The sequence below is a fragment of the Phodopus roborovskii genome, unplaced genomic scaffold (genome assembly GCF_943737965.1).
Source record: "Phodopus roborovskii unplaced genomic scaffold, PHOROB, whole genome shotgun sequence".
In the NCBI taxonomy this organism is placed as follows: Eukaryota; Metazoa; Chordata; class Mammalia; order Rodentia; family Cricetidae; genus Phodopus; species Phodopus roborovskii.
The window spans coordinates 46,740,619-46,763,159 of NW_026126517.1; the positions used below are offsets into that span (position 1 = coordinate 46,740,619).

At 36.5% G+C, this 22,541-nt stretch overlaps 1 protein-coding gene across 1 annotated transcript in view; it reads left to right on the plus strand.

Annotated features, from left to right (window-relative positions):
- Adam10 (ADAM metallopeptidase domain 10) overlaps positions 1-22,541 on the plus strand; it is a 98,867-nt gene that overhangs the window by 10,055 nt on the left and 66,271 nt on the right. Inside the window, exon 2 of the mRNA XM_051197908.1 lies at positions 13,053-13,203. Coding sequence (XP_051053865.1) covers positions 13,053-13,203 — 151 coding nt within the window. The remainder of the gene's footprint in view (positions 1-13,052; positions 13,204-22,541) is intronic.

Consider the following 22,541-nt stretch of genomic DNA (forward strand, 5'->3'; position numbering starts at 1 on the left):
TGGGTTTCCTGGGCTGATTGTAAAGGAAACAAAACAAAACAACAGAAAGGCTGAGCACCAGACTATGGACATCATGTGACCAGCTGTCTGAGCTTCCTGCCCCACAGCTTCCTCTCCTTGGTGGGCTAGACTGCCAGGTCACAGTAGTGAGAAAGTAACTTAATAAATGCAGTATCAAATTTTGATACTAATGTTAGGTAAAAAGTGTTGGAAACAACTAGATTGCAGGTAATTCTTTTGAGGCATTAGAGATGTGCCAGTTTTAGTTTGCCCTTTTATCTTTATTTTCGTGTGTTGTAATTGAGTTTTCTATTTAGTAGGAACATTTATTATAACATTTTTGTAAATTTTCTCTGTCTCTTTCTGTCTCTCTTTTTGAGACAGGGTTTCTCTGTTTATCTTTGGCTGTCATGGAACTCACTCTGTAGACTAGGTTGCTCTCAGACTCTTAGAGATCCCCTGCCTCTGAGTGCTGGGATTAAAGACATGCGCCACCACTGCCCAGCTCTTGTATAAGATTGTATAAGCATCTTTTGTTTTGTTTTTTAATTATAGACAGGAAAAAAAGTTTGTTAAGTAATGTTGCTTTTTGGTTCAAGAGTGATGCTATTAACCCACCATCTGTACGCTAATATAGCTAGGATTACAGGTGTGCACAGTCACTCTTGGTTTACTTACTTATTTTTATAATGTTTCACAGTGCTTTGGTTGAACTCAGGAGCTCCACACATGCTAGGCAAGTGCTCCACTGTTGAACCATATCTCTAGATCCTAACATACTATATTCATTTTTAAAGGTTGAACAGAGAGAGAATTCCTTGATTGTGAGAGACAGTTTGTGTTTTCCACAATACACTTCCATAATTGGTGTAGAGTGTGTTTATTTTTTATTTGTATGCATGCCATGGCAGTTGTGTGGAGTCCTCTGATGACTTGTAGAATAGATGGTTCTCTCTTTCCACCCTATGAGGCTTAGTAGTTGAACTTAGTTCTTCAGGCGTGGTGGCAAGTGCCATCTCACCACCCTCTGTTGTGTGTGTGTGTGTGTTAAATGTGGGGATATTCAAAATTTCCACTGGGTCTGTAAAGTGTTAGTTACTGTGTGTACTTCATTGTGTATTTTGTACAAGGTCAGATTTCTGAAATCTACAACCAAGGGCAAGAAGGCAAACTGTTGCTGGTATGCTTTTTTGTGTAGGTGAAATAAAATAGCAGAAGAAAAAGATAACTTACCTGACAAAAGGTGCAGAGTAGAGTGATTTGATGTAGACACAGTGTTGCAGTAAAATAGCCCTGAAATCATTACATCATTGTGGCCTCCCCTCATGAAGATGTTGATAAGAATGAATATAATCAAGATGTTAAACTATGGAGAGAAGTTAGTAATAGTTCAAATGGAAAGCTATATGGCAAATGGAAAAACTTGGGTTGTCTAGAAATGGTCCTTCACTGGAAGCTGTTGTTTTCCACTCACCTCAAATAAGGAACATTTCATTCTGCACTCTTGGTTAAATGTGTGTTATTTTTTGCTGTTGTCAAAAACATCATTATTACACGGGAACACTTTTAGTTGTATTCTCTGTGTTTGGAGATTAAAGGAGTTTGGGTTAACAATTTCTTCTTTTATCTATTTTTTTCAATGTTGGGTCTCAACCCCCAGGCTCTGTGGATGTCAGACAAGATTTCTGTCATTGAGCTTTACCACTGGCCTCAGGTTGGTGTCTTCTGAGCCCTTCTTGCTAACTTCCTTGTTCATTGGTCCTTGTGTTGTAATGCATCAATAATGAAAAAGAGGTACTCTGGCTTTGTGCTTTTTGGTTTTACTCTTAGTCTTTAGGAGATTGTTTATTTTGTACAGATCTGCTTGATATATGTAAAGAGTTTTAAGGCAGGGGAAGATTTTCATTGTGACATCTAAGTCCCATGTTAAAATAGAAGCAAACTTTTGGAAGATATAATTTCTTTGTTGGCACTTAGTCGTTAACGTTCTCTGTAGCTCAGACAAGCTTTGCACTTGTACTCCTGAGTAGTTGATTTCAGTCACTAGTTCATTACTACTGCCTTCCTGATTCAGGTTAAAGTCATCTTTCTTTAGTTTCTGTTGTATGTGTTCACTGTCTCTCAGCATCTGTCCCACTCAGTCTCTCTTCAGCTTAGCAGTCAGTGACCATCCAAAGCATGGTCAGAGCCATCCAGTGACACACTGTGTACTTCACAGTGGCTAAAGTAAAGACTTTATTGTGTGACTTTTATTTCAATTGATTAAAAAAAAAAACCTATCAGTTAACTCACCATTGTAAGTAAAAGACAAGTATGTAAAGAACTATATGAGTACCTTTGCATCTCTTGTCCATTTCTGTTCAGCCAAATTTGCTATTTTGTACTTTCTGTTTCTTTGCATGTAAACTTATTTCTATATATGGCTCTGTTATTTAGCTCTGTTTTATTTTGGAAAGTTAAGAAAAGCAATAAAGTCTTAATGATTTCAAAGTATGTAGTTCAATAGTGGTATGGACATTCACATTATTGTGGTTTGTTCTCTGTTAGTCTTTTTTTTATATGTTAATCATCCAGGTTACCTCATAAAAGATCAGCTCCTTCCTTGGTCTTCTCTAGCCACTATTGTCATATACCTTTCTTCCATTAATAATGTTTATAGCTTTGTTTATTGTTCATCATCTTAGACTAAAGCCCATGAGATTAGTAGCTATTTATTGCAACTTTTTAATGTTTGTACTCTCAGCACGTAAAGTAAAGCCTAGCACATACACTATTAAGTGTACCCAATATGTATGTATTGAGTGAATAGATGAATCATGAAGTAAATAATTTCTTCATTTTACAAATTATGTAAGAGTCCCCAAATTCTGAGAGTGTGGATGGGGGGGGGGGAGACTCTGAAGATTCACATTTGTTCACATTTGTCCCTTTTCTTTCATTGGCCCTCTTAAAGTTTGCTCAGGATCAAACCTAAGACTTCAGTATGCTAGCTCAGCACTTTACCACATAGCTGTGCTTCAGCCATACTGCAATCAACTTTAAAATAAAACAGGATTTCTGTTTTTGCTAGTGTATTCATTTTGTTCATTAAGTACTTTTACATGCTCTTTTAATTAAAGAGGTAGGGTGAATTAGAATTGTTTCTGTGCCAGGCTTTGGTAGCACATGCCTTTAATCCCAGCATTCAGGAGGCAGAGGCAGGTGAATCTCTGTGAGTTCAAGGCCAGCCTAATTTACAGAGCTAGTAACACTAGCAATACAGAGAGAAACCCTGTCTGGACCCCCCCCCCCCCAAAAAAAAAAGAGGAAGAAAGAAAGGTTTCTGAACTAAGTTGCTTTTTAAAAACAACTGTCTTTCTATCTGGAAGTATTATTTTATGAGTATAGGTGTTTTACTGGCATGTATGTCTGTGTACTCCTAATGTGTCTGATGCTCGTGGAGACTACAAGGTGTTAGATGTCTTGGAACTGGAGTTACAGGCACTTGTAAGTTGCCATGTAGGTGCTTGCAATCTAATCTGTGTCCTCTGAAAAAGCAGCCAGTGCTCTTTTAACTGTTGAGCATCTCTGCAGTCCCTGAAAGTATTTTAAAGCATGTATTAGTTCACTGCAAAAAGTAGCCTAAAAGAATAAATATGTTGTTTTGAAAGAGAATTATCTTATACTCATCTTCCTCCCTTAGCCGTCTTTATCCTGGGATTATGGGTATCTTTCACCATGTCCAGCAGTAGTTTTTAACAATAACTTATATTCTTAGATAGTGTGTGCTGTACACCATTCTAAACACTTTATACACATCTACTTTTAGTCCATATATTGCCACTTTGAGGTATTGGTTTTGGTATCTTACACCTTTTTCAAATGGGAAAACTGAGGCATAGTGAAGTAGGTACTTAATACAGTTGGGAAAGCTGCATGGATACTTTGCATAGAAATTTCCTGAAGTATATTCATGGTAGCAGTAAGATAATCCCTCCCTTATCTTACAAATAGATACAGAAGTTTTTTGTTTTTGTTTTTTTTTTTTATAAGAACAAGCCTGGCAGTGGAATTAAATTTATTAGGAATTCTGATACTTAGTTTCATAGGATCACATGTTTTTCAGTGACTAGTTTATGGCTCTTAATTGTAAGCAGAAGTTTCCTATCTGCCCAGTCCCAATTAACCACTCCAAGGCTTATATTAATTGTAAATGCTTGGCCTATATAGTTCAGGATTATTAATAACTAGCTCTTACATTTTAAGTTAATCCATACTCTTTTTCTTTATGCTCTGCCACGTGGCAGTTTCTTTATTAGCATGGCGTGTTCATCTCCTGTTCCTTCTGTGTCTGGCTGATGATTCCAGATTCTGCCCTTCTCCTTCCCATCATCTGTAGTTTGGTTGCCCTGCCTATATTTCCTGGCTGGAAGTGTTTTATTAAACAAATTCAAGTGATAGATCTTTACAGGGTACAAGAGAATTATTCCACAGTACTTAATCTCTAAAATATAGTTTCCTTTTCCATGGAACATTTGAATAGAGTCATTCATTATGTATATTGGTGTTTATAGATCAGCTTTTCTTTTTTTGGAGAGAGACTCTTATTATATATCCCTGTATGGCCAACTCACAGTATACCAGGCTGACTTCAAATTCACAGAGATACTCCTTTCTCTGCCCCCAGGTGCTGGGATTAAAGGTCTACACCACTATGCCTATACCTGACTGTTGTCCAGGTGCTGAGGATTTATGAGTGGACAAAATGTCTATTTAAATTGTGACTCTGTATTCTAATGGTGGTGGTGGGTGGTACATGTTCTTTAGAACTCATAAAGTAGGGCATTAGAGTATAATTGATGGGAATGTATACTTAAGGTCAGAACTCAAGGTGGTGGATAGAAATATTGCACATAGAAGGGAATGTGGGGAAGGATAAGATGGGAATAGATAGGAGTTGGGTAGGGGCATCACACTCATCTTTGTAAGCTGTAGTTTAGACTTTGAGTTTGGAAGGCTAACATGCTTACAATTTTCCTGAATACCATTATTCTGTTGTGTAAAGGATAGATGACAGGAGGGTAGGAATAGAACCAAAAAGGAGGTCAGTTATTTGTTATAGTTTTGACTGTTGAGATACTTTTGAACCTTGCTGGGTTTGGCACATTTTAAACTTTTGGAGTTCCAAACTTCTTCCTTCTTTCTAGGCATGTGAAGAAAGTTACTATTATGGTAGCTATAGGTGCCTGTAATTAGAATTATCTCTGGAGACTTAGGTGCTGAACTGACCTGACATGCTTATGTGATGAAGTTTTGATATTAATGTACATCTTCTGGAATGTTTTCTCCTAATTGTTTTTAGGTTGAGTTTCTGGCTCTAGAAGGGTTGAATTTCTGGCACTAGAAGGGTTGAGGGTGCAGCTCAGTGGTAATGTGCTTATCCCAGCACATATGAGGTCCCTGTGTTAAAAGTCCTCAGCACCACAAGCAGACAAACAAGCAAACAAAGATGTCATTACAAAGGCAGCATTTTTAATATTTTCACATATTTTGATGGTAATTGTGATACATACTGCTTGCTTTTGAGAGTTATTTGAGAATAAAGGTGGAGAGATTTCTGTTTGTTTTTCAAAACAAGATTTCTCTGTGTTTCAGGCTGTCCTGAAACTCTCACCAGCTTGGCCTGGAACTCAGGCCTGCCTATGCCTTCCGAGAGCTGGGATTAAAGGTGTGTGTCACCACTGCCTGACTGGAGTTTGTTACTGTTTTAAAGTGTGGAATTTTACTCTAAGTAGATAATATATAAAAAGATGAAATAAAATCACATTGGAAAACACTTGAGAATTATGGGAACAGTTTTCCTGAGGATTTATAAGATGATTTGTAAGAAATAACAAAATCTTGGATTTCTATTTGAATGTGGTGTTGTTTTGCCTGATTCATGATTTTTCTTGATTAGATTGATATTATAGGAAGGATAATATTGTTAGCCCCAAGGCATCTATAGACTGATAGAACCAGAACTGCAAGAATAGCAGGTGATAAGAATCAGGTATAGACGATAGGAATCAGGCAAGGAATTGGAGTAGACAGTTGGCACATTAGCATGGGGGAAATGAAGAGAGCTATTCGAGGAGGGCTGGGTGCAAAAGGCTGTGCTATGTTTAGATAGAGACAGGTGAGTATTTAACATGTATCTGTGAGATCTGATGGAACCGTATTCTGTCTTTACCTTCTGAGTTTCTGACCTGTTGCTAAAGTATAAGAACAAAAGCTCATTTGAGTCAGTTCAGACTCTGCATGTGGAAACAGGCAATTCTGTGGTATCTGACTGAGGTAAGTGGTGCAGGGTTGGAGATTGGTCCAGGTTCCTGTGGAGTAAACCATGCCAGTTTCAATTACTAGCTGTGGAAATCAAAGGTATACACATATTTTTGATCTATAAAAACCTCATTCCATTCCTCTTTAGTATTTTATTATATGTGGGTTTAAAAATATATCTTAAAGATAGATGTTAGTTTTGAAGGTCATGTCACTGGCTTTTTTTTTTTTTTTTTTTTTTTTGTTTTGTTTTGTTTTGGTTTTTTTTTGTGGTCACATCAGTATCATGAATGTTGCCTGACTTTATGAAGATAAAAAACTGTTATATGTTATCTTGAGCTCATCAATACCTTACTTATCTCCCTCATATTGGTCTTATTTGCTACATGCCCTTGGGCTTGTTACATATCTCCTAAGCAACCAGTTTCTTTAACAATGCATAATAGTTTTTAATTAATAGACCCATTTGGTGGATCAAATAGAAAAGTTCAGAGCAGTGCCTAGCCTGGTAAATAGTTAGTGCTCAATAAATTTTAATTACCATTACATTCAACTTTTAAGTACCATTATTGTGATGGCTAACCTTGATTATCATCTTGATGCCTAGATTAGTAGTCTCAACATGATTAACTGGGTGTATGGGAGTGGTAATCTTTGCTCTGAGTATGGGAGGTACTACCATTCAGTAGGTTGGGATCTGGGTGAAATAAAAGGTAAATAAGAAGGAAACATTCTCTGCCTGGCTAACCAGCTCCCAGATAGTATGAAAGCTCGGCCTATAACTTAGGCTCCTTCTAACTAGCTCTTACAATTTAACCCATTTATATTAATCTACATTCTATCACATGGAGTTACTTTTCTTCCATCTTGCACCTCCTGTTTCTTCTCCTTGTCTCCTAGTTTGTCCTGCTCCTGGATTCCTTTTCTTCCTTTCTCTTCCCAGAAATCCTGCCTGTCCCTGCTGCCTGGATATTGACCATTCAGCTCTTTATTAAACCAATCATATAGTGCACAAATATCCCATAACATTCTGTTTCCTGGCTGTTGATGTGAATTTCTTTGTTTTGCCACACTGTCTCTGCCATGGTAGGCCAAAACCTCTGAAATTGTGTTATTCTAGAATAAGTGCTTTCTCCTTTAAGTTGTCTCAAATTTTGTTTGTTTTGTAACCATGATGTAAAGTTAGCAAGCTGCTTTAGCATTTTTTTTTTACTTATCTATTTTTAGATCAAGTGTTAGTTTATAAATTTATTTTAAATTACATTTATTTTTTTGGTGGGGTGGGATGGAGGCATGAGCCTGCCATGGTGTGCATAGAAGTCAGAGGATAACATTTGAGAGTCTCCCCCCCCCCCCCACCTCATGGGTTCTAGGGATTGAACTCAGGTCACCAGGTTTGTAGCAAACAGCTGTTACATACTAAGTCATCTTTCCTGTCACAATTAAGCATTTAATTAAACAAAAAAACTTTACCTAATAAGGATTGTCTCCCCCTACCCCCCCACAGAGTAAGCTGTCAGTATTCATTCAAAATAAAACAAAAATTCTACCATTAAAGTACTTAAAACGGCCCTTTGTAGTTTTGGGATTTTAATTTTCCTTCTTAAGATATAAAATGTGAAGTCAAAATTTTTGTGTGTGTCTTCAAGCCAGATTTTCATGTGAATTTTAAAATACGAGACTTTTTAAAAATAGAAATGGGAGGAAAGCATTAGCATGATTTTATGAATATGTGATGAACTAAAGGTATTTTTACTAAAGTTGAGGGAAAAGTAAGACTGCCCTTGTTTCTTGTTTGGTGAAGGGTTTGGGGTAATCCTACTTCATATAGTATAGTAAGTTAAAAACAGATAAGGTTATAGTAGATGAGGGAGAGATTTAAACTTGAGAGACAGAAACAATGCCAAGAAAGAAAATAGTTTCAGAAGTTTCATGCATAATCATGGAGTTTACAAGTTCTCTCCAAAGGGTCTCAAGGCAGATAAAACCAGTAAGAGACAGATAAATGGAGAATCTGGATAATCTAGATGTATTAGGGGGGAGTTTATTAGAGGAATTGGCTTGTGGTTATGGAGGCTGAGAAGTCTCATGTTAGGCTATCACAGAGAGAAAAGGAGAAAATGATTATGAACAATTGGTGATTTGGTGATGTTCACCCACATTGATTGGGTCAGTTTTTATCTTCCACACTCACATTCCTGACGCACATGGCAGTCTCCTGGACTTCGGCAGCTCATTAGGTTATTTTTTTTTTTTAAATTAAATTAAAAGAAAAAAAAGTATCTTATGTGTATATGAGTTTTTGCCTGCATGTATATCTGTGTACCACATGGATGCCTGGAAACAGGGAGAGGTAATAGGAGGTTATAGGTCCATGTTAAATGGGTGTTTTAAAGGCATGCCCCCAGTGACTGACTTCTTCAAAATAGGGCTCTCCTTTTATAGCTCCATCTCGTTCTGGTAGTCTCCTCAACATTTCAAATGTTGGTGGCTGAGAACATTGATTATGTCAGAGCTGCAATGATCTAATAATATCTGGAGATGCCTGCACACACAGTACAGGTTCTTCACTGATCTTCTGGATGTTTCTCAATCCAGTCAAGGCAACATCTACCACACTGGGTTGTTTGGAGTGTCAGTAGATGTGGGGTGCTCCAGAATCTGCCCTGTTAACAATTCCCAGAGTATACCCATGCTCTAGTCCTTGAAGCAGTTTAGGAAATGAAGTCTCTTGTGGTAGGAAAATGCAAAACCTATATATGAGAAAGGATTTATTTTCATAGGATTAAGGCATCCACAGAAATGTATTTCTAGTCTCAGTGCTGAGTTAATGAGTTTATGCTGCTAGGTGTTTGGTGCATGCCTCTCTGAGTTCAAGGCTAGCCTGATCTACAAAATGAGTTCCAGGTCAGGCAGGGCCACACAAACCCTGTCATAAACACCTCCCCCCAAATACCTACCAGCAAAAATAAAAAACAAAATAGTAGAAAAAAAATGTATTTATTTGAGCACATGGTAAATAGGTTTTCCAGATTTTCATTTTTAGCTGTTGGTCTTGAATGCAGAATTAGATCTAGCAGTGTTCTAAGAAGTCCTTGGTTGTGAGCAGAGGATTCTTTTGTTGAAAATGATCTGGTTATATTCTTAACTGATGCTTTTTCTTGAAGTTGTTTTCATACCAATGTTTTCTTCATACATGGAATTGATTGTTGCTTGGTATTTTGTTTTTGCCTATTTCTTACTTTGACTTATTCAAAATGGAGATATTTTGGAACAACAGATTATTAAAAGATGGGCTAATAATTTATTGGAAATGATTACAATGGTGATATTATTTAAATTTCTGAGAGAACAAATTGGAATATTTTGAGTCATCTCTGATTTGTGTTTGTTTTTTATTCTGTACTTTTTAATTATGAATACTTAAAAGCAATTTTAAATTTTATTTTTTATGTGTATGGGTATTTTGCCTGCATGTATGTCTGGTTATCTTGTGCATGTCTGGTGCCCTTGGAGGCCAGAAGAGGGTATTGGATTCCCTGGAACTGGAGTTACAGATTTAGCTGCCATATGGGTACTGAGAACTTAAGTCCTGTGAAAGAGCAGTAAACCCTCTTAATGGATGAGCCATCTTCCTAGCCCCCTGTTATTGTTTTTCTACCTGAAAAATTTTTAGTAGTATGGTTATGGTATTAAGTTAGAAGCTTTGATATCCAAATTAGTGTTGGTTTTGACCTCCAAGACCCTTCATTTAACTGATTATAGACTCTTGAGCTGAAAGTTTGGTAGAACTTTAAACATAGACACCTACTTTGTAATTGTATACAGAGTTGTACCTTCATTCTAGCTTGTGTATCTCTGTGTGGCATGTGTCTTTTCCTCTAGGTTTTTTGGTGCTTCCTTGCTACAATTTATTTTAACATTTTGATCTCTAGTTTTCAACCATTAGCCTATGATTTGCCTTTATCTTGTTTTCTTTTACATGTATTCTTTTTGACTTAGTGTTGATTTAGAATTATAGATACATTTTTTTTTTAAATCCCCCTCTGGAATTTTTGTTTGCTATTTAATTAGTGTGTGTGGGTGTGTTTGAGACAGGGTTTTTGTCTGTAATCCTGGCTATCTTGGAACACACTCTTCACCTGGTTGGCCACTCAGAGACTTGACTGCCACTGTTTGCGAAGTATATGGATCAAAGGTGTTCGCTACCACTGCCCAGCTTAGTGGGGATTATTTTTAATAGTTGCTTTTACAACCTCATCTGCCATCTTCATCATCTCTAATATTTTGTTACTAAGAACTGATTTTTATTTTAGTTATGGGAGAACACACACATATGCATATTATATGCATGGTAATTGTTCGATAAAGAGCATTCTGATTTTTATATTTGAAGGTGTTTTTTATCTTTTCTTTAAACACATTCAGACATTTCTGTCAGTTAAGCTACTTGGAATCAGTTAAATCCAATTTGTTATTTAAATTTGGAGGATTGTGTTTATTTAAGCTTAGTTAGATCTAGAACAGCTGTTGGTCTATGACTACTTGTACCCTACTACTAAGGAGTTACTTTACTTATCTGAGGGTTATACCCAGTGCTTCACATACTTTTAGGACTTCCTTCTCTTGGTGATAAAGATGAATACGTACAAGACCTGTGTTAGATATGCTTTGTCTGGGCATAGTAGTATATACTTTTAATCTCAGCATTCAGGAGACAAAGACAGGCAGATCTCTGTGAGTTTGAGGCTAGCCGAGTCTATATATCGAGTTTCTGGACAAGTAAGGCTGCAGAGAGATAGCCTAACTTAAAACAAAACAAAACAAAACAAAAAAGAATTATTCTTCTTTCAGGTGGTTCTTATTTCTGTGGTGGGATAGTTTATTCTTTATATTCAGATCATTACTCATCTAACATTCTAGATATTTTAGCTCTCTTCCTCCTGGCAGCTTTGTCCCATAGGTCTTAAATGCTTGACCTCACTGAACTCAGCTGTCTAGGTTGATTCTTGGAAGTTGCTGGCATTTGGAATAGAACTCACCTCATTTGCTGCTTTGCCCAGTTTCTCATTATTAGGGTAGTTTGTTAAATTTACTTTGTTTTTATTTTGTCTTAGCCAGAACTGGATAACTGGATATCTTACCCCCCCCCAATCACTTAGTGTAAATTATGGGTATCATGCCATTTAACCTCCAAAATACTTCAAAAAATTGTCTTTGAGAATTCAAGACCTTCTGTTATGTAACCACAGTATTGTACTAAAGAGAAGTAGCAAGGATCCCTCAGTGTCATCAAAGACTGATTTATTCCAAATTACTTTTATACATTTGTTTCTGTCTTAGTTGGGTTGATTTTTCCTCTTTTAATTTAGTTTCTTTGGTGGCTTTTCTGTAATGTGATTATGCAAGGTTATATTTAAATGTACATGTAACATTTGTCAGGAGAAATTTTATTCTGGGTTATAAAAGAAATTTCAGTGTATTTGAAAGGGTGCCATACAACCTGTATTCTTTGGCTATATAAGAATTAAGCTGTACATGAAGTCAGTAACAAAAATAAGTCCTGGGATGTACTGAGTGGTAATGCTTGCCTACTATGTACGAAGCTCTGGGCTTGATCCCCAGCACCACAAAAACAACAAATTAAATGATCAAAATATAGATGAAAAATTTTCAATATTTGGAAGCTAAATAATATTTAAAATAGCATAAGGATCAAAGAATGAATGAGAAAGATTGAGGAGTGAAAGTAGAAGTGGAATATAACCGATTTTTGTGAGATTTCCTCTGGAGGGAGTTCTCAGAGGACATTTATAGCACTGAATCCTATAAAGTTCACCCAGGACTAGCTGCTGCTTTTTCTTCCTCCTCTCCCTCTTTTTTTTTTTTAATCTACTGGCAGTTGTTGTTTGAGACAGGGTCTCACTATGTAGTTCTGGCTGTCCTGGTGCTTGTTTTGTAGACCAGGCTGACTTTTAACTCATAGAGGTCCACTTGTCTCTTCTTCCTGAGTGCTAGGATTAAAGTTCTGTACTACCATATACTGTAAAATGAAATTGTAGTTAAAATGTTTTTAGGCTAAGATGATGTCACTGGTTAATTTTGACAAAACTTGAAGGGAGAAATGATACTAATTTTCTTTTAGTCTATCTAGAAAATTGAAGACATACAATTTTTCCACTCCTCTTTTACTCTGATAATCATAATAGATACTGAGTGGAACAGGTGACAATTGGCTTCTATGGTGATAAATTTTATCAGCAAAAATTTGATTAATGTGAATTTGTTCAACCTGGTAAAGCATATCTAAGACAAACCTACAGCAAAGTCAAAATCTTTTCTGTGATTAATGCCACCTTTAAAATAAGTTGTTCTTTGCTTTGTTTTGGTTATTTTGAGACAGGGTTTTCTTTTCATAGTCCTGGCTGTCTTAGAACTCAGTTTATAGACCAGGCTGACCTCAAACTCACAAAGATCCATCTATCTCTGCCCCTCCCCCCAAGTGCTGGGATTGAAAGTGTGTGCTACAAGGCCTGGCAAATGTCCCCCTTACAATAATTTTAAAAGTGTATGAGAATAATGTTAATAGGAGATTGATTTATCATAGTAGTTAGGATTAATGAGACAGTTGGTATTTACTTATTTATAGATATTTGAAAATAATGGACGGTTTTTGACTAATTATTTAGACTTAGACAGGGCCTTCAAGGTGATACTAATTTAGTCTGTTACCTGTTTGCTTGTTTTTATAGGTCAGTATGGAAATCCTCTAAATAAATATATTAGACATTACGAAGGATTATCTTACAATGTGGATTCATTACACCAAAAACACCAGCGTGCCAAACGAGCAGTCTCACATGAGGACCAGTTTTTACTTCTAGATTTCCATGCCCATGGAAGGTGAGTAAATTTATTGCTGACAGTGTCTGGCCTTTTGATTCAGTCTGTTAAAGGAAGGAACTTTTTTTTACCCTTAATAGAAAGCTTCCCATTTGAAAATATCCTCTATTGGAATTTTGTATGTACATTTAAAAATGCTGCCTTTTAAAATGGATTACCCTATTATATATTTAAGTCACATGTAAATATTTTTGAGTTGTAAATGTGAGGCCCAGTCTTAGATGCTTGCAAAGGATGGAGGGTAACAGGAAGTTAGGAGGTTGCAGAAAATGTAAGGAGTCAGACAAGTAAGACTCACTAGGCATGTATATAGCAAGGTATCAAGATGCTGGCAAGTACTCAGGCAGTGGTTGGTTGGACACACATGCAGGCATCTACTCTGTCCTGGCACAAAGGCTACATAGAAGTAGGGACAGTGGCAGATACCACAGGCAGGCTCTTACCTGTGATCTAAAGGCCATATATCACACAAAAGTGACACTCTGCTAGGAATAGTTATATAACAGATGACATCAGTGTTTATTTTTGGGGTTCTTGAGTGTCTGGTGTCAGCCATTTTGTGCCAGTGCATAGTGTCTCAGATATTGGTTCTCAGCTGTGCTTTAGCTAACTCATACCAGATATCCATATCAACACCATGTTATCTAAATATAAGCTAGCCCTTATGGCCTGATGTTCCCTACAATGAGTCAGATTTGATAGTAGAATGATGTATCTTTTAAAAAAGATCTTGCGTTTGTCTTTCCACTTTTTGTATGTTTTGTGTTTAATGTATTTTTTTCTGGTACCAACGGACAAAAGTAGCTAATTGTTTGCTATTAGTAAGTTACTTAATCTTTTATTAAATCAATTTTGTTAGTTCTATAATAACAACCAGTAGACAGATTACCTGCTATACTGTTCAGTTCTCAAATAGAATTATGAAGGGTTACAGAAAGGTAGTGCTAACGGAGAAAGAGAAAATTAATTATTAAATGACTTTACTTGCATTTTCTTAAAAATTTATTGTTGTTGCTGTTGTGTGTATATAGGTATATAGATGACATGGTGCACATGCAGTGGTCACAAGACAATTTTGTGGCATAGTTTCCTTTCACCTTTTTGTGGAGTTCAGGCATCAGGCTGTCAGGCTTCAACTGAAATTGCCTTTATCTTTGAGTTATTCAGATGCCCTTCACGTGCATTTTACTATTAGTCTTCTGTAACACTGTTTAGTTGTGTGTGTGTGTGTGTGTGTGTATGCACGCGTGTGTGTGCACGAGAGTGTGTCTGTGGTTAAACACTGACAAGAAACAACTGAAGGAAGGAAAGGGTTCTTTAGCTTACAGCTCCAGGTCACAGTCTGTCACTGAGGGAAGCCAGGGCAGGGAGGCTTGCTTGGTATTCCACATACCCTTAGCCTCCAACCAGGGAACTCACTTCATAGCCTAGAAGTACAGCTGGAACCATGGAGGATGCTGCTTGCTAGGTGACTTGTAGGCTGGCTTACACTCAGCTGCCTTTTTAGATAATTCAGGAACACCTGCCTAGGAGTGGTATAACCAGAGTGGAGTGAGTTCTCTTATATCAATTAATAATATAGATAGTTTGTTCTCTACAGACATGCCCACAGACCAATTTCACTTAGCCATTTCCTTAATTGAGTCTCTCCTCTGAGGTGTTCTCAGTTGTGGCAAGTTGATAGTTTAAAATAATCAACACATACTCAGACAAAGGTAACTATGTCTATAAGATATAAGGAAACATAGGTGCAGGGAAGTTAAATAACTTCCACAGCATAGATTTTAACCAGACCTAGATAATGAAAACCTTCACAGACACCCCCACCCCTTTGTGCTCTTGGTCAGGCACTCTATAGTGCTTGCTGTAATTATACTTTGAACTTACTGTACTGGTGTAACCTTGATTGGAACTTGAGTTTAATTCCTAGTAGCTTTCTAACCTTCCAACCTGTTCTCATTAATATTATTCTGTATATGGCTACAATGTAGATCTTCCCCAAATACCACCATACCCTCTTTTGGTGCTAGGTATGGACCAAGAGACTTGCAGCTGATGACAAATACTCTAAAAAGCCCCTAAATGTTTCCTTTTTCATGTCAGCTTACAACTTACATGCTTTGAAGCTTTCCATTAACAAGTTTTAGCCAGATTTTAAAATTTGCCTTTAACTTTTTCTATAAATTAGTCATTGCTTATTAGTCTAAGCTAGCTTTAGGTGTCTTTTTCAGCCAGAATGATATTCTGAATACCTGAGGTGCATATACAGTTTGTTCTTTGTGGCATTCATTTTACATTCTGATCATCTTTTAATGTATAATTCAATTTTTGCCTCCTAGACATCCTTCCCTATTTTTTTGAGCTTTTGAATTCGTAACTGATTCATTGACATTTGATTTGTATTTTTGTCCTTTCCATGTGTTTCTTGTCTGTTTTTCTTTTCTTTTTAAAAATTATTTTATTTATATGAGTATTTGGTCTGTTTGTGTGTTTATGTACCATTTATGTGCCTGGTATACCTGGAGGCCAGACCTAGCCATAAAATCCCCTGGAATTGGAGTGCAAGTGTTTATGAACTGCTGTGTGAGTGCTAGGAGTTGATCTGGGTTCTGTGCAAGAGCCATTTTTCTTAGTCAGTGAGCTGTTTCTTCAGCTTATTTTCTATGAATGTTTTTTTTTCTTCACAGCCAAGCACCTTTTTTATTTAGTATTATCCAGTGTATTACATATATGATATAGATTAATCAAAAGATTAATTTGAAGATGTTTCTTTGCATGAAAAAAATTAGGGCTAACAGTTTACCATACTAAATAAATTTTTATAACTCTTAGTTTTAGATATTATTAAAATTATCCATTCTTTATTAGCATTATCAAATAATAATGTCATTAGCCTTTTTAACCTTAGTAACCTCTCAAAATAAACTTACTACTATGTTCCCAAATATACTTACTGTTTTATTCCTCATTAGCAGAAGATGTGATTTCAGTTAGCTGCCTTTGGTTTGGATGTCACATTGTTGTATAGGTAGATTTTTATTAGATAAATTACATATTTTATTTTTGACAAACCAAATTCCTAGTTCTTTTGTGTATGAGAGTGAGAAAGAGTTATGCATGAATACCGTGCAGGGATGTAGTCATCCAAAAAATAATTTGATTGCTTGGTAAAGGTAACCTCATTTAAACACTGGATTATAGAAACACAAATGTAGAATAATAGAACAGTAAGGTATGCAGAAGTTATTGTGAAGAAGGAAAGTAATATGGTGGTTTAGAGATACAGTACTGTAGAAACTTACAGTGGGGGAACTTCCTATTGAGCTGATAGTTTGATGTTACTTCTCCCTTTCTTTGAAGTAGGAAATACAAAGTGATGAAGTTGTGTAGGAAATTATATATTTCTTACTAGATATATTTTCTCTGTCTTGAAAGAAATACTGAAATCAGGTATGATGCTACATGACTGTATCCTTCCCCAGTACTTGAGAGGTTCAGGCAGGAGGATCTCATATTCTAGAACAATATATTCTCTGTAAAAAGACCTTGTCTCAAACAAACAAACAAACAAACAAACAAACAAACAAAAAAACCCAAATTGAAATACTGGTTAAATATATCATAACACCTCCAATAGGATATGTATCTATATATAGATTATCATTTTGGGGATAAAAAGTAACCTGTGTTTGATTTTTACAAATGATTTCTTGTATATTTGTTAGTGAGTACGTGATATTGAAGACTTTGGGTTACAGTTAACTGTAGCCACATCTGTAAAATGTGCCAGTCATAGTCATTATGGCTAGATTACCTACCTATTTTTTCAACTTTTTAAACATGTCAATAAGAATTTATTTTCTTCACAAAATAGGGCCTAGTCCCTCAGAATCAGATATGTTTACTTAAGTTAATTATGGAACATGTTGAATATAGCAAACTTAGCTCAGACACATAAAGATGTGATCGTACAGCATTATGATTGGACAATTATGACTTAACTTTTGAGGAGTATCCTATCCCCTGTATGTTTAAGTATTAAGGTCCTTTTTGTATTTCTTTTATAACTAAGCATATGAACATACTTTTAGTTTTGTTTAATATTAAGAGTTTTTATTTTTAGTTTTATTATTATTATTATTTTCTGGGCCAGGCATAGGCATGGTGGTGTACTCCTTTAATCCCAGAGCTCAGGAGGCAGAGGTAGGTGGGTCTCTGTGAGTTCTAGGCCAGTCTGGTCTACATAATAAGTTCCAGGACAGCCACGCTATGTAGAGAGACCTGTCTCAAAAAATCAAACTGAAATAAAACAGTGTGTGTGGTTGTTGGTGGTGGCGGTGGCGGTGGTGGTGATTTTTTCAAGCTTAAGGTCCCTCTCCCCCTATTTTCTTTTAAGGTGTGGTCTCATGTAGGCAGGTCTTGGTTGAACTTGCTATGTAGCCAAAGATGACCTCAAACTTTTGATCCTCTTGCCTGCCTCTCTCCATTGTTGCTATTACTGGAATACACTACCACACACCTGGTTTATGCAGTGTTGGGCCTTGAACCCAGGGCTTTGTTCATGCTAGGCAAGTACTCTACCAACTGTGGTATATATCCAACCCATATCTTTGTTTTTTTTAGGCAGAGTCTCACTTTGCATCTCAGGGTGGCCTAGAACTGATGATATAGACCGTGCTGGTCTTACACTTGTGGTAGTTCTCCTTCCTTAGCCTCCAGAGTTCAAGAGTTACAGGTGTTAGCTACCCTGCCTGGCTTCCAAGCCCAAAGTCAAGATTCTACAAAAAGCTATTTCTCTTGATATAAAGTTGAAAATGTGTAGAAAGTTTTGTTTGTGCCAGTACTACAGTTGTTGAAGAAAGGTATTTAAAAAGAATATATCAAATAGCTACTAAGGTAAAATACATCAAAAGGTAATTTGCTTAGAAATAATAAGTTTTCAGGATTTCTGAAATGGCTTCATTTGGACAAGTGGGATTTGCTTACTTAGTTTGTATTTATGCCAGTTATTCCTTTTATCTTATTTGATTACCCTTTTTTAAAAAAATTCTGCCCATACGTGTATGTCTTCCCTTGTGAACTTGAGGTGCAGAGCCTGAGTCTTATTTAGGTTTTTACATGAATAATGGTCGTAGTGAGGGAAAAAAGGGAAGGAGGTAAAGAAAGGAGAAGAAGGAACAAGGGAATATAGAAATATTCAAAATGTACAGAAAAGGCAGATGTATCATAAGACACATTTTTTTATTTAATTTTATATAACAAAGTCCAATTAAATGAAAACTAACATTTATACACAATATTTGGGAATTTGGCGTCGTTCTTTCCAAACTACTTCCTGCTGGTAAGGGGCGCTGTCTTGGGGGATTTGAAGAAGATTCAGATATCCTAGCTGTAGTCTGTAAGGCTGCTTTGTCCAGCTGTTTTGAATGTAGGATCAGCTTGTACTCTGTTTCAGGCGGATAAGACACAGTTTTTATAATAATATCAGATAATTGGTGTTTCTCAGTCCTTGTTTTGATGTAGTAGTGTATAATGTACCAGGAACTATTTTCCTGTATTCCTTTTAAATACTAGCCAATGACATGTTGCATCCTGCAATAACTATTATACATTCCTGCCTTAACTATCATGTATCCATGGCTTCACTACCATGCATTTTAGGCTTCTAGAATACCAATGTGCTATAATCTCCTAAGGAATTTAGTTGATGTGGTCTTTGTAAAATGCAAGTTTGATCTCGTTTAAGTTTTGGCCCTGCAGTTCTGCATTCTGTGATGTAATATTTCTGTAGGTTAGTTTCTGTCATACCTTCCTTCATCAGCAAGGCCACACCACCACTAATGCTGCTCCCCATTAGCCTACGGTTCATTTTCATTCAAACCACCACAGAAGAGGGTAGAAAACTCTTATGGAGTTGGTTCTTTTCTTTCACCTTTTGTGTGTTTTGGAGATCAAACTCAGTTTTTTTTTTTTTTTTTTTTTTTTTTTTTTAAGTAAGACTTGTGTTTTAAGACCCCTTACCTGTTGAACCATCTCACCATATTTATTTATGAATGAAACAAGTTCTATAGCACAGCTGGCTTTGAATTAATATCAGTCTTCCTACCTCTGCCTCCTGAGTGCTGTTTTAGTTTCACTTATATAGCTCAGACTAGCCTGGAACTTACTAAAGCAGCTTGTCTGGAACTTCAGCAAGTGTAATCTTCTTACTTCAGTCTTGTAAGGGCTATGTTTCTTTTTTGTCTGTGTACACATAGGTGCACACATGTGTAGGTGTACATCCATGTGTATGAGCATGAATATGGAAGTGAGAAGACAACCTTGGATTGTTCCTCATGTTCTGCTTACCTCTTTTGGGGTATGTCACTCACTGGTCTAGAACTTGCCAAGTAGACAAAGCTGGTTGACCAAGGAGTCCAAGGGATCCCCTTGCTTTGCTTCCCAATGCTGGGACCATAGGTGTGTTCCTTCAGTTCCAGCCTTTTCTTTTTACATGGATTCTGGGGATCGAACTCCAGAGTTTGGTTATGCAAGCCTAATGGGCCAATCTTGGAGGGACTATTTTTATTAATTTTGTGGTGATTGTAGGGTGATTACAGTGTGACGAACACACATTTTGCTTATCCCTACTAAAGGACTGATGCCTTTATATTTGACTCCTAACTTTCTTTGTTTCACAAATAGCTTAATCTCATCTTGTCAGTCTGAGTAACACTTTCATTTTCTTTATCTTGAAGCCTTGGTTGATGTTGGATCTCAGATTGAGACATAGAATATACAACCACTTTACTTCTGTTAGGTTCCCACTATTGGCTCATTCTTTTCAAATTTCCAAAATTTTCAATTTGGGCTTTTACCAGAAGGCCTACATTTTGCCAGTTAGGGCCCCCCCATATATTCAAAGTAGGGGAACTATAACTTGATATGGTGATAAGGTTATTGGCTGGCTAAAGATGGCTGGTTCAGATTCATACTGGTTTTATTTGTGTGATATTCATGTTACTCTTCTCTTTGGTTTATGAGATTATTAAACAGGTTTTTCTGCTTAATTTGTGGTAATTTTTGTCTTTGTTTTCAGTCTGTAGAGCCCTAGAATTCCTGTGGATGATGCCTGGGGTGCACAGAGCTGATTCTATCTTCTGCTTCTGCAAAACTGTTCTGCTTATTATTTATGTATGTGTATGTGATGCATATTGAGCTTCCAAAAGGTGATTTAAAGAAGGACTTTTCTGTTTAAAAAAAAAATACACTAATGGACTAGTGAGATGCTTCAGTAAAAACACTTGCTGCCAACCCTGATGGCCTGAGTTCAATCCCTAGGATTGAAGCAAGGAGAGAATAGACTCTCAAAAATGTCTTCTGATACCCACATATGTACTATGGCACATATGTGTCCACATACACACATATACTCACAAAAATAAATGATAAAATGTAATAAAAAATTATACTAGTGAGAGTAAACTTAATAATCAACTCACAATATTTGATGTACATATTGACAACTTGTCTTTTTTATTTTTAAATTAGCATGTAAAACAATGTGTTTGTTAAAAACCTTTGCATATATACATCATGTGCATTGCTTATTTACTCCCACAATAGTAATGGAAAGAAAATGTAGACGGAGAGACTATTTCAAACATCTTTGTAAGAAGAAAGAGGAAATGAACATCTGGAAATATCAGGCATGTCTCTTGAATACATTGTGATTTGAGTGAGAAATGTTTCCCATAGGCTTATGTATTTGAATACTTGGTCCCAGTTGGTGGTTCTGTTTGGAGAGGTTTTGGCCTTCTATTTTCTTTTCAGAATTGTTTTGCTGATCTACATCCTTTGCATTCCCATCAATGTTAGAGATGCCTTGTCAGTGTCTATATAGCAAACCTTCCTGTTTTGATGGAGACTGCTGTATCTTAGATAATTTGGAAAATTGGTAAATTTTGGGGAGTGCTAAGTCTTCAACTGAGGACCTCACGTCCTAAGCCCACTGTGTGCTAGCACAAATTTTGCTATGCTGTGTTTTCAGCCTAATAACACCATTTAGCTGACACCTCCATTTATTTAAGCCTTAGTTTCTTTCAACAGTGTTTTTTTTTTTTTTCCCCTGAATACCTTTCAATGTAGAGACATGATATATCTTTTGTTAAAGTTACTCCAAGTACTTTAAAAAATACTGTTGTATATAGAGTGGAACATCTGTTTTTTGGGTCATAGCATTTTTGGTGGTGACCAGCTAACAGGGAATTAAGAATGCATAATGTTGAGAAAGGTGAGAAGGTTTTTGTTCAGAACTGTGCCCAGTGCCACACTGTGGAAAAGGGAGGCAAGCATAAGACTGGACCAAATCTCCATGGTTTTGTTTGGGAAGAAGACAGGTCAGGCCACTGGATTCTCTTACACAAATACCAATAAGAACAAAGACATCTTCCTAATCCTGGGGAGAGGATACCCTGAGGGAGTATTTGGAAAATCCCCCAAATTACATCCCTTAAACAAAAGAGAAAAGATATGATCTTCACTGGAATTAAGGAGGGAGAAAGGCAGGTCTGATAAGTAGGGAACCTGCATAAGGCCAAACTAGACTCCCTTAATATAGTGACAATGGTGTGAAAATATATGAGGCCACTGGCAATGGGTCCAAGACCTAACACTAATGCACAAACTGACTTAATGGAGTTTATTCTATATGGAGAAATACCTTGCCCAGCCTAGACACAGGGATATGGGGATGTGGAAAGGTGCTTTGGTCCTGCCTCAACTAGACGATGGGACAGATTTAGTAGACTAGGTTCCTATGGGAAGCCTTTCCCTCTCTGTGGAGCAGATGGGAGGAGTGGGAGGGAAGGAGGGAGGGGAACTGGGATTAGAATGTAAAAAATAAATTAATTTAAAAAATGAACAACAACAACAAAAAAGATGAGAGAAAGGGCAGACCTAATAGCTTATGTTAAAAGGCTACTAACAAACTAATACCAATCTGCCTTACTTAATGTTTAGTATAATTTAATGCATACACCAAAGTTCAGATTACAAATGGCTAACAATGTTTATGTTAGACAGTCCTGACTTGTATGTAGTAAAATTAATATGATCTGTTTTTAAAATAACAATTCCAGTTACATAAATACTATTACTACTCTCCCTTTCTCAAGATAAGGTTGAACTTAATTAGTAATGTTCTACTTTCCACAAAGATAGGGGTGTCACCTCAAACCTGTTAAATGGTTTTATGCTGTGATTTATATAACTAAGCATTTGAATACATTTAAACACTGGGAAAAATTCTATCACCATCTTAGAAACAAGACTCACCTGTGTTGCAGTTTGTGTTCATT